Here is a 15,654-nt window from a genome sequence, read left to right as displayed (position 1 = left end):
AGGTATCACAGTGGGGTCACTGCACAGTTAGACCCAGCATGAGGGCTTGGAATACCTTCTACCTTACCTCTCTCTAATGACAACAGCAGGACAGCTACCTCAGGGGGTGAGGACGGCCATCCTAGTTAGCAGAGTCCTTATGCCAATGGCCAAACTTCATGATCTCATCTTAAATATAAACAAGTAAAGACATCCCTAACCTGGTAGGGTAAGTCTTCTGGGAGGAAGATAGGAGAAAAGCACAAAAGGGTTTACAAGCCTCCAATTTGAGTTATTTAAAGCTCTCGGTGTGTCATTCTGCACCCACTCCACTTACAGTAATGACATATTTAAACTCCCTTAGCTCAGCCCCATGATAGCAGTCTTACCCATCTTGATTGCCACCTGAAATAAACAGTTGAAGCAACTGCCACCTCAGGAAAGATGGGAAAAGGGAGAGGAGAGAGGGATGACAGTGAGAGAAACCTAAAAAAGGGTTGGCAAACCCTGAATGGAGACTGTAGAAGGATGGAAAGTTCTAGACCTGGAGGAAGAGGAAGTAGGGTGTGAATTCTGGCTGTTATACTGCCTTACCTGGGTGACCTTAGCTGAGACTTAACTTTCGTGACCCTTACTGGCCACCTTTGTTGAATGGGCTGATGATGCCAAAATGTGCTCTGCAGATGAAATGAGGCGATGGATGCCCAGGTTCCCAGCACTGTCCTGGGGTACACCGAGGGGATACGACCTTTCCCTTTCCTTCGCAGCCTCCCCACCCTAAAGTAAGTCCATCCTGGGGATCAATCCACAGTTGGAATGGGGCCGGGAGTTCAGGTTCTGTTATCAGATAACCCTGGAGAGGGAGTCTGCATCCCACGCTACCTTTCAGGGGGCTGTGAACTTGAGTCAAAGATTTAACAATCTACAAAATGGGCAGTAGGCCCCATCAGCCTGCTAGAGAAGAATTAAATGAGATAATATATTAAGTCAATGGCCCAGTCCAGTATCCAACCCTTAGTACGCAGTCACTAAAATAATAAAATTACACCTCACTAAATATTAAAATTACACCTCACTAATTTGGAGTAAACCCACTGAAAAGAGCCCCAAACAATTTTACAGAATCAGGAAAGTGTACACGTGTATGAGTATACTTCGTGTGTGTGTGTGTGTGTGTGTGTGTGTGTGCGCGTGTGCGCGCGTGTGTGTTCTGTTTCCTTCAACCAGAATATAAACTACCGAAGGGTAGAGTCAGTTTCTCAATTTATCTGTTACTTCCTTTCAAGGCTGCTGGATTTACTCTTTGCCCCTAAGGCTCAGCAGCAGTCTCCCCTCCTTTGATCATTCCGGATTCAACTGAACTATACCAGAATCCTGAGAGGTGACGGGCCCTGCCCAAGGGGACACAAATGCACCACTAGCCACCAACCAAAGGAGGAATAAGCTATTCTGAAGACAGACCAAGACAATACACACAGCATATATATGAAACAAGCTATTAAAACATGAGCCTTAAAGAGAGTGTTATGGGTTTGATACATTCAGAAGCCTCCTTAGTCCTTTAATAAAACACTGGATAAGTTTACCCATCCTGCTGGAATCCACAAATGTTGCTGTGAAATTAACTGAGCAGTCTCAGACCCGGCAAGGGCCATGCCAGGGAAGATGGTCTGTGACTGCCTCCCAGACAAGGGGACAACTGTTCTCAGGGCAGCGATGGCTGCTGTCGTGGGCCTGGCCAAAGCTTGCAGAGCCTCCCACTGCTGGCATGCTAGGTCACAACTGTGAGTGTTAATGAAAAACGACAGAAAGAGAGAAAGGGAGAAAGAGAGAGAGAGAGAAGGAAACCAAGAGCTGGGAATGTGCAGAGATGTGGCAAGTACAAGCCTGTTTGGAATACGCTAACAGCCCATCTGAGCAGCATCAACTTCTCTGACACCCACAAATAGGCCCAGGAGATTCCAAGGCAGGTTATGGCTCGAAAAAGAAATCCCACCTTGTGTTTGCAAACACTACCCCCGGCCTTGTTTTAAAGGCGGAACAGTAGCAGAGAGGGCTCACACTCCCGAGCCTTCCATTATGCAAACTGGACTTGTCTCATTTAATTATTTCCAATCGCTCTCCCTAGACAGGGTGGGGCTGGGCGATGAACACATCCCCCTTGGTGCTTTAAATCCATCTCAAAGCGAAGTACGATGATGTACAGGATCACCAACGTACTCAGCTGTTCTGTAGAACCGCCCGAATGAATCAGCCCCCAACTGGCAAAGCAGGCAGTGCCGTGGGGAAGGCGTCTTTCATAACCGACCTGGAAGGGCAGTTAAGTGCCATTCTGAAAGCAAGGCTGGGCTGGAGGAGGCTGGTTTCTCTTTGTTGCATGGTCTCCATGCAACATCCATGCAGAAATTGATTCATACCAGAGACAAAAAAAAAAAAAGAATTTCTGTTTTGAGGCTAAATAGAGGTCAGGGCACTCTTCCCAGACTGCAGCTCACAACTGGACACACCTGTGGACAGGGTCATACCTACCCAATGCCCTGGGGCAAACCAACAAAGCACAGAACCTGCAGACTGGGCAGTGGGTGCAGTGCCTTTGTGCCACCCGGCATGAGCGCTGTCACGGGGGCGGAGGAGCTGAGGAAGCTTAGAACAGGTGCGGGGTCATTTCACAGGCTACAGCCCTCTGCCACATCAGCCTCTCAGTGTAGGGGAAGCAGACCTCTGCAAAAGGAACTGTCCCACACCTGGCTCCCAGGGCACTGTCCACAACTACTTAAAGATGCAGAAAATCAACTCAGCCACTTACCTGCCAACCTCCTGGGACACAGGAGCCAACAAGGGTCAGTCAGCCCCCTACAAACTGCCCTTGTTGGAACCCTGGGGCAACACAGTCATCTCTCGACTATGTCATCCTCAGGAAGAACCCAGTGTCCCGAGCACCGGCTCCCCCCCGCCAACTAGCAAGAGGCAGGATTAAGCACATTGCCCGTGGTTCCATATCCTGTCTGTCTGTCTGGGTGACTGTCTGTCTGGCACACACACAGTTTCCTGAGTGATTTGGGGCGTTCCGTGTTGCTCTCAGCCTGTTCCAGCCGCAGAGCCCAGGGGATAATTTTACTGCTGTCTCCCTGACATTCTGACAGGTACAGGCCCAGCATCCTTCCTGACTTTTCTTGGGCATTTGACAGGGGAGGGTTTGGTTTAGCTGTAAAGGGCCCCAGGGAGCCTCCTCTCTCAATGCATTACCCAGAAAGGCACAGAATGAAGCCCAGCTCGGACTCTCAGGCCTCTAGCAGCTTCTGTGGGGGCTCCTGCCCTGTGACTCAGACCTGAATCCCTCCCCAGCCGCTGCCACCGCCAGTTCCCAGCCCAGGCCCCACGTGGCCAGTAAATGCCAGCACCACCGCACTCAAAGGCCACTCTGTCTGCTCCGGCAGGCACACAGGACGCCATGCCAACCACAAGCCGGGCTCTTCCATCTCGGCTCCTGCCGAAATTTCACTTAAATCTTGATGGCCAAGTTCAAGGACAAGGTTCTTGAGGACACAGCTGTGGCAAAGGCAGTGACCACGACAGCCTCTTCGAAGGACTGATCAGGTACATGCTCTCCAACCCACGCAACCGCTTACCTTGCCAAACTGCTCAAAATATTGCTTTACATCTTCCACCACCGTGTTCGCAGATAATCCACCTACAAATATTTTCTTTGTTCTTGTGACCATCTGCAAGAAAACACAAGAGGAGGACATGGGTTAACCAGGTTATCTGAAGCAACGCTCCCTAAGGTGCTGAAACAAGCCACTCTCTCCCCGTTTCTCTAGGAAGGCAATTTGGGCTAGATTCAAGCTGCATGGAAAGGGCCTTCGGATGTTTCGGGATGCTGGAGACAGTCACTCTGGCTATCTTAGGCCTTCAGGCCACAACCTAATGGCTCGAGTTTCACACAGACCCAGAGTGGACTTCAGAACCTCTTTGGTTCCTCATGCACAGCTTCATTCTGATGTACTAGCACAGACAAAAGTCACGTGTCAAAGCTATTTAAACCTGAGAGACAGGAAAACAGAACAACGAAACATCCACTGGCCAGAAAGTGCCCGTAAAATTTGTCAGTAAGATCACACGTAATTCAAAAATATGTGTGAACAGTCTACACTGAGCTGTATCTGTCTGACAACACCCTCCAAGTTCAATCCCCAGACCTCCTTCCCATCTTGACTTCTCTTGATTCACTCTCCATTCAGTCAAACCCAGGTCTCCACTTTGTCCCTACAGGTCCTTCTCCTTGGAATCCCTCTCCACGCCTAAAATCTTCCACGGCTAGTTAGGACCATCCTCCAAGATCCAACGACCTTCTCCAAAATTCAAAATATCCCTCGAGTCGCCCCATCCAGAAGCTGTCCTTCCCTGTTCTAAATGCCTGGAATACGGTACCCCTCTGCCTCTCACAACTCACTACTCCCCCACCTAGTGCCAAAGGCACGGATAATCCCATCTTCCTTCCGTCTCCCCCCAGACAGTGAACTCTTGATCCACCTTGGCACCGCCCCCCACACCACCACGTACAGGGCCAGGCACACATAGCCCGCAAATGTTTGGTATCTGCAAAAACGAATGTGTGCGGCCACATTTCAGAAATCCACCAGTTCACAAGCAAAGGAAGAAGGAAGCGCCGTGACATAAACAGTTCAGAGCAGAGACCAAAAATCCTACACGTAGGAGCCAAAAAGAAAAAAGAAAATAAACTTCATTCTGAAGACTGAGTTTAGGCTATGCGAGGTGTTTTGTTGTTTTTTTCCAAGTCTAATAAAAAAATAAAAAATAAAAAACTCAGTGGGTACAGGGTCTCGCCCGTTTGGTTGCAGATAATAAAAGTACATCTTAACTTGATGGGAGGAATCTTGTCACAATATTTAGGGATATCAAATCATAATGTTGTACACTTTAAGCTTACAATTTTATTTGTCAATTATACCCCCGTAAAGCTGGGGAGAAATGTTTGAGAAGAACGTATAAAGAAAAGCGTGACTGAAACCCAAAAACAAAAGGAACGAGACACACCTTGGAACAATATGAAAAACCCCCAATGTCACATATGTCTATTATAATTTGATACAGGATACCTAAGTATGGAGCCATGGCTGCCCGAATCACTGTTATCAGCAAGGTTCCTGACACATTTGCTGAGAGAAAGAACCAACCAACCCACCTCCAGCAGGAGAGCCTCAGCTGAGTGACACCAGGGGGGGCACAGTGGTTACTGTCAGGCTGCGCTGAGGAGTGTAAAAGGCACTGGGAACCCGTGTCAATGCCGCAGTCTGGGTGTGACCCTGGACAGGGCTCACCCCGAGGCCTGGGTTCTGTCCTCTGCAACGGGACATCCTGGACCTGAGCTCCCGGTCCTACCTAACCCTGAACTCGCATGAATCTGCAAGCATGATGGCCACGACAGAGGTGGCGCCCAGGCTTCAAGGAGCTCACACTTCCGCTTCGTGGCTCCCAGAGGGGACGGTGCCACCGCAGCCGGCTGACTGAGCCCCAACGGGGATATCCTTGGAAATCAGTGGACTTCCAGAGCTATTTTAAGAGGACACTGTGAGAGTCATGCTGTGGTTTGCACACGTGTTTAAAGCTGTGATTTACTGTTTTTGGTCTCTTTCAGATGAATGAGAGGTCAGATAAGATCAGGTACGTGAAGATAGCCTATGAAAACCCTACCAGTGCCCACACACCACCAACCTCCGAGAACCTCTTGCTAAGGGGTGGGCATCTTATTCTGCTCCTTATTGTCTACCCACCTTCTTATCCATTCCTGAAGTCTCCCTGGTGGATCAAGGTCACCTTTATGGTGACACTCAGGCCCTCTCCAGATTTAAGTGTCTCCTTACACTCACACTAGTCACCAAATTTTACTCACCTAACTTTCATATAGTAGGTGCTCAGGTGCTGGATCTCACATTCTAATATAATATGGAATTTAATCCACTAGAACATGGAGATACAATAATTACCCTAGCACACAAGGTTCCTATTAAGACTGAATTGAATAATATATGCCAAAGTGTCTAGCGGGACACCAGGGATATGCTAAATAAATGGCCACTGTAACTGAATCCAAACTCAGTTGCTAAATTCATCCTTTACATTCAGAATCCACGTGCAGCAGAAAAACACCTTATACAAAAATTTCTAATAAATCTATTCTCATTGCCCCCAATCACTTCCGCTATCATTTTAAAACCACTCTCCTGCATCTCTACGCGATGCTAGATGAGCAAAGACTCCCCATAGTTTCATTTTAGACTTTTCATTCCTTTTTTTTTAACCACAGCCAAGTAATTAAATATCTATAAAGAAACACTAATATGATCTGCAAACATGCGCGAGTGGCGTTCTCGACTTCAAGAAACTCTGCAGAGGCTTCTAGAAAATGAACCCCATGGTCTCATTTACACATGGTGTAGGGCCTGGTGGGGACAGAGCAGGCCTTATTTATATTCCCAATGTTCACACGGACCCAGAGAATTAAACGACCAAGCGTCTTTATTCCGACTCACAGAAGTCCACAGCATGCTCCTTTCCCAGTAACTGGTAAAATGAAAAGGTCCCCCCTTACCTCCTCCACCGTTGCCCTAGAGCCGTAAACTTGCCAAGACAGAGCCCTAAACACTAGGGCAGACGCCTAGCTATAAATCTACACAGTCTCCAAAAGTATTTACAATAGTTTTTTTTTTTTAAAGAAGGCTGAAAAATCCCAGGCCCCAAACCATGAGCCAAAGTGTTCAAGTTACTAAAACATCCTCTCCAGGAACCAGCTCAGATACAGTGATGGATCCCACTTTTCAGCAAACACTAAAAGGAAACTGGTTTCATGAAAGCCTTGCGAACCTGAAAATGCCAGTGGGAAGATGTGCAACACTTGGTTAGCTGCTTATCCGCGTCTGAGTGCAGGAGAGGGGAGCACAGCTGGGGGGCTCTGGGGTACTCACGGTGATCTCTCCCGCCCGGGGCACACTGGGGGAAATGGGAACATCCTCCCAGCATCCCTGCTAAATGGACTGTGGGCTGCTTGAGGTTGTGCATTCTGGAGAGGGGCTCAGGAAGCAGGCAGAGGACCCTAGAAGCCCCCAGGTGCATGTATTACAACTTTGATTTTCTCCTGTTAATCTGTTTCTTAATTTGATCACTAGCCCAGCTACAAGAACTTAGAAGGTGGGAGGAAAAGTTGGCCCCACAATAACGTCCATTTCCCTTCTATCTCATTGGCTGCTGAGGAGGACAGGGCAGGAAGGGGGTAGGGCTGGGATGTTGTGTCCAAGGTCTCAGAGGGACTACACAGAGGTCCTCAAATTCCCACCAGTACTACCAAGGTTTCTGTGTCCATGTGTGCGCGCGCGCGTGTGTGTGTGTGTGTGTGCGCGCGCGCGCGCGCGCCTGCGCACATACCTTTGGAGGTAACTGTCTATTCCCAATGCTTGAGTTTGGGCTTCTATTTGCCCCAGGAACCATCTGGTACCCCCCAGAACTTTAACCCTTTTCTGACCGCGGGCACAGTGAGCAGAACAAGTTACCCACTGGCTCCCTGGCCCTTCAGTCTTTGCATTATAAAAAAATCCTCTCCGCCCACAATACAGAGAGCCACCTGTGTTTTCTTCCTGTGTCAGGCACATCGGGTAACTGTTTCCTAACCCACAGCCTCCACATAGACACGGTTCATAACCACACAGGTACAGGGAAGCCAGCCACTGCACACCAAAATGCTTAGCCGGCCTGCTCAGCCCACGGTGCACCTAGACAGAGCTCAGCCCAAACTCCATTAGGAAATTGATCTTAAATTTCCTTTGCTTGGAGTTGTAGGTGGAGGGCGTTGCAAAACACACTTTGGTATGCGAATGCTTTCCAGTCTCAGAGACACTAGGTACCCACCAAGAGCCCTGCACCATTTGGGGGACAGCCCCCTCCCTCCACAGATGCACTCCTTTTATGATTTAGGGCAGCACTCTGGGAAGCTCTGTGTGTGTGTGTGTGTGTGTGTGTGTGTGTGTGTGTGTGTGTCTCACACATGGGAAGGGGAGTGTTCAGACTCTCACAGCTCATTGCTGCAAAGTTTTGCATCTAGACCGGTAATAATTTAACTAAACATCACTGCTCTCCACAAACCTCTTGGCTCCACAGTGAAAACCCTAGCACCCATTCCAGTTCGGAAAATTGCTGTTTACACGTAAGAACTGGCCAAAGCCAGCTGCCAACTGGGGCTGCAAAGAACACTCCACCTCCCTGACTCTATAACCAGAGAGCTGGCTTTTTTTGTCATTTCAAAAACCCCCTTTTAAAAAATGTGCTGCTGTCTGAAATGGTCACTCAGAGTGGGTCAACTGGTTGTATTTTTATGAAATAGTATCGATAAAGCAGTGTGTGTGTGTGTGTGTGTGTGTGTGTGTGTGTGTGTGTTGAAATCAGAATGTGGGAGGTGAAAAGAGAAATTACACTTGAGAATGAGACTGAAGGAAAAAAACTTAGCTCCAACAGCATTGGTCCAGAGATATCAGTTGTCATACAAGAAAACAACAACAAATATTTCTTAATCCTGACAACTGTATGGGAAGGCAGGAAATGGCTCTAGAGAGCCTTACATGGATCTGAGAGAGGCCTGAAGAAATTCAGTCAGCTCTTGCCGGCATCGCGTTCCTGAAAAGAGTTCAAATTCCCCTTGGTGAAAACACATGAGCCATCTTCACTGCCCAGAACACAGGCTTGCTGACACATGCTCTCTCATCTGTGGGGACCCCAAGGCGGGGCAACCCAGGAAAGATGTTAGAATGCAAGCGCTGGGCCGGCTCTTATAAACCTGAGCGTCCACCATCCCCATGACGCAGATGGAAAACCTAAGTCCCAGAGGGATGACTCGTGTGATAGTTAAAGCCACGGCAGAGTGACAAGGGAGGACTGATAAGCTGGCAGATGCCACATGATTTCAGCCCCGAGTCTGACTTCGGTGAGCACTTTGTTCTTCAGAATCTAGGATGACATCGCATGCTATCGGCAACAGGTCAGTTCTCCTGTGCCACTCTGCATTGGAGGATAATGCCCAGTCTTTGTATGGCACAGAAGCTCTATCAGGGCCGGCCGAGAAACCGCAAGGCCCCATTCCTCATGTTTGTTCTGAGGGGCCTGCCCTCTAAAACTCCTATGTTCTCCCAGTACTTTTCTCCACCCCCTAAACTGCCACCTTGCTACCACCAACACCACAGCACCATCACCACCAATACCACCACCGCATCTAAATCAAGAGGCAAAACTCCAACCAAAACACAGGTCAGGTACTTCTCCAAATGCTTCTAGAACCACATGTGGAAAAGGAACTGTAGTGGGTTGACAAGAGTCCTCCCCAAAGGCAGGGCCACCTGGAACCTCAGAGTGGGATCTTATCTGAAAATAGGGTCTCTGCAGATAGCATTAGTAAAGGATCTTGAGAGGAAATCATCCTGAATAGAGTGAGCCCTAAATCCAATGACCTGTGTCCTTACGAGAAGAGAGGGGACAAAAAGAAGACGGTCATGTGAAGATGGAAGTAGAAACTGGAGTGATGTGTCTACAAACCAAAGGGCACCAAGAATTGCTGGCAGCTACGAGGAGCTAGAGAGAGGCACGGGACAGTTTCTCCCTCAGAGCCTCCAGACTTCTAGACCCTGGAACTGTGAGAGAACACAGTTCTGTTGCTCGCACCACCCAGCATGTGGTCATTTGTTAGGGCAGCCCTAGGAAACTAACACAGGGACCTATTCGGGAAAGGCCCTAGGACCACAGCATCTGCCTCACTTTGTCTTGGTGACGGAGGAATGAGAGTACTCTCCACCGATCATGGGCAGGAGAGCATTACCGCCACATGCATGACCATCTGAACCGGCCCTCTCAGGCTAAGCAGGTCACACTCACCACTGCCTACGCTCTATGGCTGGGGCCATGGGGACAAGTCTCTGCCTCAGATGGTAAGGTGATGTCCAGTGGGACGTGAGGGAGTTAGGAGAGCAAGTCAAACTATAAAGAGAAGCAACCCAAAGGCTCCCCAAGGATTTCAGCTCTTCTGACAGAACACACCATAAAAGTGGGGCCAGAGTTCACACGTTGAGAGACTAATAAGAAAGGTCCTCGTTACCTATCGGCACAACTGAGGAACACGTTGGACTCTGCCCTTTTCGATTTGGAAACAAAGAGGCCAAAAGGACAGACCAGACACTGCTGCTGGTGCAGCTGTTCTGGAAAGAAGTCTGGCAGTTCCTCTCAGGATTACACATCCTTACTAGATGACCCAACAACTCTACTCCAAGTATCTACCCAAGAGCAATGTAAACATTGGTCTACCTAAAACCTTTTACACAAAATGTTCACAGCAGCACTGTTTGCAACAGTCAAAAAAGTAGAACCACCCAAATGTCTGTCAATGGACGAATGGCTAAATGAAAATATGATATACCTATATAATGGAATATTATTCAGCCACGTAAAGGCATGAAGCACTGAGACATGCTACAACATGGCTGAACCTTGAAAACGTGATTCTAAGTGAAAGAAGCCAGTCACAAAAGGCCACATATTGTATGATTCCATTTATATGTAAGTTCGTAACTAGGAAATCCGTAGAGGCACTAGCTGAGTGGTTACTAGGGCTAGGAGAGAAAGAGGGGTGATAGCTAAAGGGTACAGGGCTTCTTTTTGAGGTGACGAAAATGCTCTAAAATTGGCGGTGGGTGCACACATCTGTGAGTATGCGAAAAGCCACTGAACTACACTTTAAATGGATAAATTGTATAAAGAAAGCTGTTTTTTTTAATGACAGATGGAAAAGATCCCTAAAAGCTGAGTGTCTGAATGCAGAAAGGACTTAAAATAAACCCAAGTGCCCAAGACAGTGTGCGCCCCGCTGCTGCGTCTGCCAGCTAATTTTCTGTGCCTCAATTCACCCACAGTTGACCACTAGACGAACGTGAAACAATACCTGATGTTGCCAATTGCAGAAATTAATTTAACTTCAAAAGAAACGAATTATAAATATAACCCCAAATGTTTCTTAGAGTACTCTCTCCCCATCTATAGCTATTAGCCAGAGAGCACTAGGGTTCAGGCTACAATTTGGCAGTCCCTCTAAATAGCTTTAAAGTTGGAAGGAAAAAATAGCCTTCCTCTATATGGGGCCAGAATATAATTTACACACAATTATCCGACAGAGTCAGGTTATAACATTACCTCTGGTTAAAACAACAGTAACTCACCTAAAGGAGGAGGTGATCTTGTAATGAAATGATCGGGCTGCTTCGTCAGGGAGCTCAGACTGCCCCACCCTCATCTCTGAGCCCTCTCTGCCTGGCTCCCTCCCAGGCTAATTTTAAAAATACTACTTCCTCTTACCCTTGCGGGGGAAAGCTGCAGCCAGCAGGGCTGACCTGTCCACAGATTGGTATCAGAGAGTAATATCCTAGACTGTGCCACTCAGGCTGGGGGCTGGAGGAGGTAACAGAAAAAGGTTCGGAGATGGAGTGTTGCCTTGGAAAGCACAGGAAATTAAGGATCATGACCGACGCCCGCATCAAATGATACTGAGCGAGGTGGCTGGCTGGCCATCAGCCCAGTCACAGGCACTGAGCTGCTCTGCATTCCCAGGTAATTTTTCCATCACGCCATCCTTCTCAGAGCCCCCACCCCCTAACACCACAGAGTGAACTGCACTATGTGGAAGACCCCAAAGACTCTCGCCAGTGTTCAAATGATGACCAATACGTAGATGCAATTAGAACCCATAATCTTTTACAGCAGTGGTACTAAACGGCATTCAGTTAGTACCCTGTACTGTTGCTCAATGTACCGGGAAGCCGCGCATTTCTGCATACGAAAGAGGTACAGGGGAAAGGAGCCAAAGCAGATTCTTAATAAACCTCAGACAGAGGTGGGAAAAGAGAGCCAGACAGGATGGCAGGCTGGTGTGAACTCAGTTCCTTCCATCTGCACCTGTCACTCCAGCTGTGGGAGCCCAATTCGCCCACCCAGGGTGGAACTCTTCCAAAGGCACAAAGGATGACTCACGGTAAAGAGGAAGGCTCTAGAAATGGTGACACAGGTGGTCTCGGGCCCCCTGGCTAAAGCAGTTATGACCCAAATGAAAGAACAAGAAGTTTAAGGTATCTTCTGTCTGTTCACCTGGTTTTGCATTTTCAAGCCCATCTGCATATACTGGGACATACTAAGTAACTGACCCTGGTTGATCAGATGAGGTTAGGTCAAGTCTCTTAACAGCTCTTGGCCTCAGTTTCCCCCTTTGAAATATGGACATAAGACCCTGGCCTGACTGACACAAACTGAAACAGCAAATGTGAAATTAGTACTCGAAGAAAACAGCCCACAGGAGGGTTCCTGTACCCTACAACACAGGCGCTAAGGAAAATCAGCCTATGTCTGAGCCTATGTCTCCAGCACAAACCTGCCTGAGAGCTTCTCCCCCTGGGTCCAGCCTCCCCAACACCCATGTCCAGGCAGAGGGGTGCCTGAGGCCCTTCTCACAAAACATGGTCAGGGTGACTGAAGCCAGCCCGTGTGCAGAATGCGAGGTTTATAAGTGCACGGCTCCCGGGATGAGTTAGAGCATCCCTTCCTAAGTCCCACATTGCTCTTTTCCTACAACATTTCAGGTCACCTGGGCAGCAACTACCAGAGAGATGGTTTCCCAAGTTAAGCATTTCAAAGTTTCTTGGTGGCCGCCGGAGTGGCGCGTTGGTTAAGAGTTGGCTTGGGACACCAGCTGTGAGCATCAGGGCCCCAGTTCGGATCCCACATGGGGGCCGGTGACGCTGCGCCCTACAGCTAAGATGGTGAACAACAGCTTGACCTGGAGCTGGGCTGCCGTGAGTTGCTGGCGACAGCGTAGGCTGCAGTGGGGCTGGCCAGCAACTGACGTGAGCTGCCATGTGCCACCGTGAGCGGCCGTCCAATGGCCGGCGAGCAACTGCCTCAGCCGGGGAGAGCGCAATGATAATACCAACATGGGCCAGTGAAGCGATGTCCTCCACAACTAGACTGAAGAACAAAAGGACAGCAACTTATCTGTTCCCCTTCCCTAATTCCCCAGCAACTTGTCTGTTCCCCTCCCCCAATTCCCCAATAAAATCTTTAAAAAAAAAAAAAAGTTTCTTGGAACCAAAACTAAATACCCACTCCTTTACCTGCCATCTTGGAAGGCCTCTCTGCCTGTTCCACACGATGGGAGGAAACGTTAAAGGCAGAGCTGAGAAGCCATGTCAGAAGGGACAGGCAGAAGTGCAGACCCTTGGGGAAGACTGCCCAAGAGATGACTGCGAGAACCCACCCCTCTGGAAAACTGCAGACCACCTGCGAGATGAAGGCCGTGGTCACCAGCAACAACTCAACGGCTCTTGTTAGGAGAAAAAGGAGAAAAACTTTGCTGGGAGGCAGGCTCTGAAGCCAAGGGCGTTCCATCCCCCAAACCCTCCAGTTGATTTCCTGAAAAGAAGGAAACTGCAGCCTTAACCCTTAGTCTTGATTACCTTCATTAACATATTTTAGATGCACCCCGCAATCAGTTCTTGATGAGCAAGTTTTACCTAATCCACGGAGCTGAGCCAGGCTGCAGTTCACTGACACTCCCCCAGCGCAGGGGCGCTCCAACCCGGCTGCATCTTACCATCACCTGGGGAGTCATTAAAACCTCCTGACACTGGGCCCCACCTTCAGGGACTCTGATTTCATTGGTCCACGGTGAGGCCCAGGCATCGGTATTTTTTTAAACATCCCCCTGAAGATTCTAATGTGCAATCAGGGCTCTGGAAGAAGCAGCTTCTGCCATCTTAAGGGAGAAAAGGTGGGGGATGGAGACCTCAAGAAAGCAAAGATTCTTTTTCATTATTACCACAGTGAGCATGAGGGGGGCAAGCCGCGGAACAGTGGAGCCTGGGACTGGGTCCCAACTCAGCTGCTTCCCTAGCTGTGTAATTTTAGGCGAGTCAAGTGTAAAGTGGAGGCAATACCTGTATGTCACAGAGCTGCTATAAGCATCACAAGAAGTAAGTATGTAAAAGCACCTGGCGCAAAGTAGGTGCACAAACAGTGTTTGCTGAAATCCCAGAAGAGCGAAAATGAAGCTCAAGAGGGTAAGAGAAGATAGATTACAGAGGAGCGTGTCCAGTGGTAAGCCATACTCATTCATTCATTCTCTCATCAAACGTGTTTTGAGGACCTACAATGTGCCAGGCACTGTGCTAAGCTCCGTGAATGTTAAGTGGAACAAGACGACCTGGTCTCTGCTCAAAACATGCTTAAAGTCACGTAGAAAAGCTGTGCTATTGGAGCACGGGGGTTTGGGCAGCATAGGGCAGGTCAGCAGGGGGCAGCCAGGAAAGGAAGTGGAGGACCTCCCCGGCAGAGGCTGCAGCGTCTTCAATGTTGGCTGAAGGGCTGCAAGTGGATCTGAAAGTCTGCAGCACAAGGTGTCAATGAAATGCAAGGAGGAGAAGAGCTGGGCAAGGAAGGCAACAGAAACCTCCATAGGGTTTAAACAGGGGAGAGACTCTTCAATCAGGCCATTAAAGAGAAAAGCAGGGCAGCGGGGAGGGGGCAGGCGGGCTGAGTCACCTTTAATGCTTAGATGTTTGCCAGGAGGCACAGGCAAGAGTGGCGAGAAAAGCATGAACTGGAGGGAAGGTCCCTAGACACAATCCTAGTGACCAGTGTGTGGCTTGGGGTCAGCTCCCCCATCAGAAGGCCCTCCCTGCTATGCCATTCTACTGTTCCAGAAACATCCAGGGGGTGGGAGGGAAGGCGGGGGCAAGTGGGAAAGGCATAAGGAGAGATAAGCACATTGCACCTTTGGTGTGGTCATCTTTCAAAACACACTCAGCCATCTGTTAGGTCATAAATTTTATCTGTCAAGAAAAAAAAAGTCAACCCCACCCCCACCCCTCCAGCATGTGCTAGTCTGGTCCCCTGCCACCTGCCACGACGAGCTTCCTTGCGGGGAAAAGGGGAGACCCAAAGAAGTGTTTTCAGTGCAAGAGGGAAGCCAAGATAAATCATGAGCAAGTCTCTCCACCTTTTATTAAATGCCTCACCTCTCAAGAGATGGGAGGTGATCTTTCCAAATCCAAGAGGGCCCTGAAAGCTGGAAAGAGCACCAACTTTGGAAATTCTGGAGATGGGAGGACCAGGTTCCAATCCCAGCATCCTAAGCAGGACAAGTGACAGAGTAGAAAGAGGAGGCTCGCAGGAATCTCAATTCTGTCCCATACGAGTCGATACTAGGTGACCCTGGCCAAGTGACTAAGCATCTCTGAATTTGAGTTTCTCCCTCTACAAAAACGGGATTAAAAGAGCTAACACATGAAAGGTGCTCGGCACAGAGCTAGCATGACAGGCACACCAAGTTCCCCTTCCCCTGTCCCCACCAGTGACTTCACCTCTACCGAGTCTTCTGTGACTGGGGATCAAACCTTCCCTGCCTGCCTTGCAGACTAAACAACAGAAGGAAAAGCACCTGGAAAAGGCACGAAGCATACGCCATAAATGTAATGACTAATTACTACAATTCTGCTTCCCTCAGATTTCTCGGACACCACCCTGAATCACGCCACACCCTCAGCAGTGATGCTGGGAAGCCGCGGTATTTCAAAGGTTGAA

The 15,654-nt window shown here is 48.9% G+C and overlaps 1 protein-coding gene across 10 annotated transcripts in view; it reads right to left on the bottom strand.

The window, feature by feature from the left end:
- The window catches only part of MSI2 (musashi RNA binding protein 2), a 400,159-nt gene that overhangs the window by 259,252 nt on the left and 125,253 nt on the right, over positions 1–15,654 (bottom strand). For all 10 annotated transcript variants that reach the window (XM_019636623.1, XM_019636622.1, XM_019636616.1 and 7 more), the window contains exon 5: positions 3,609–3,701. In XM_019636623.1, the coding sequence (XP_019492168.1) occupies positions 3,609–3,701 (93 nt within the window). The remainder of the gene's footprint in view (positions 1–3,608; positions 3,702–15,654) is intronic.

Source organism: Hipposideros armiger, unplaced genomic scaffold (assembly GCF_001890085.2).
Source record: "Hipposideros armiger isolate ML-2016 unplaced genomic scaffold, ASM189008v1 scaffold_29, whole genome shotgun sequence".
Taxonomy (NCBI): Eukaryota; Metazoa; Chordata; class Mammalia; order Chiroptera; family Hipposideridae; genus Hipposideros; species Hipposideros armiger.
The sequence above is the reverse complement of the archived record's forward strand: the minus strand, read 5'-3'. Positions and strand labels throughout refer to the sequence as shown.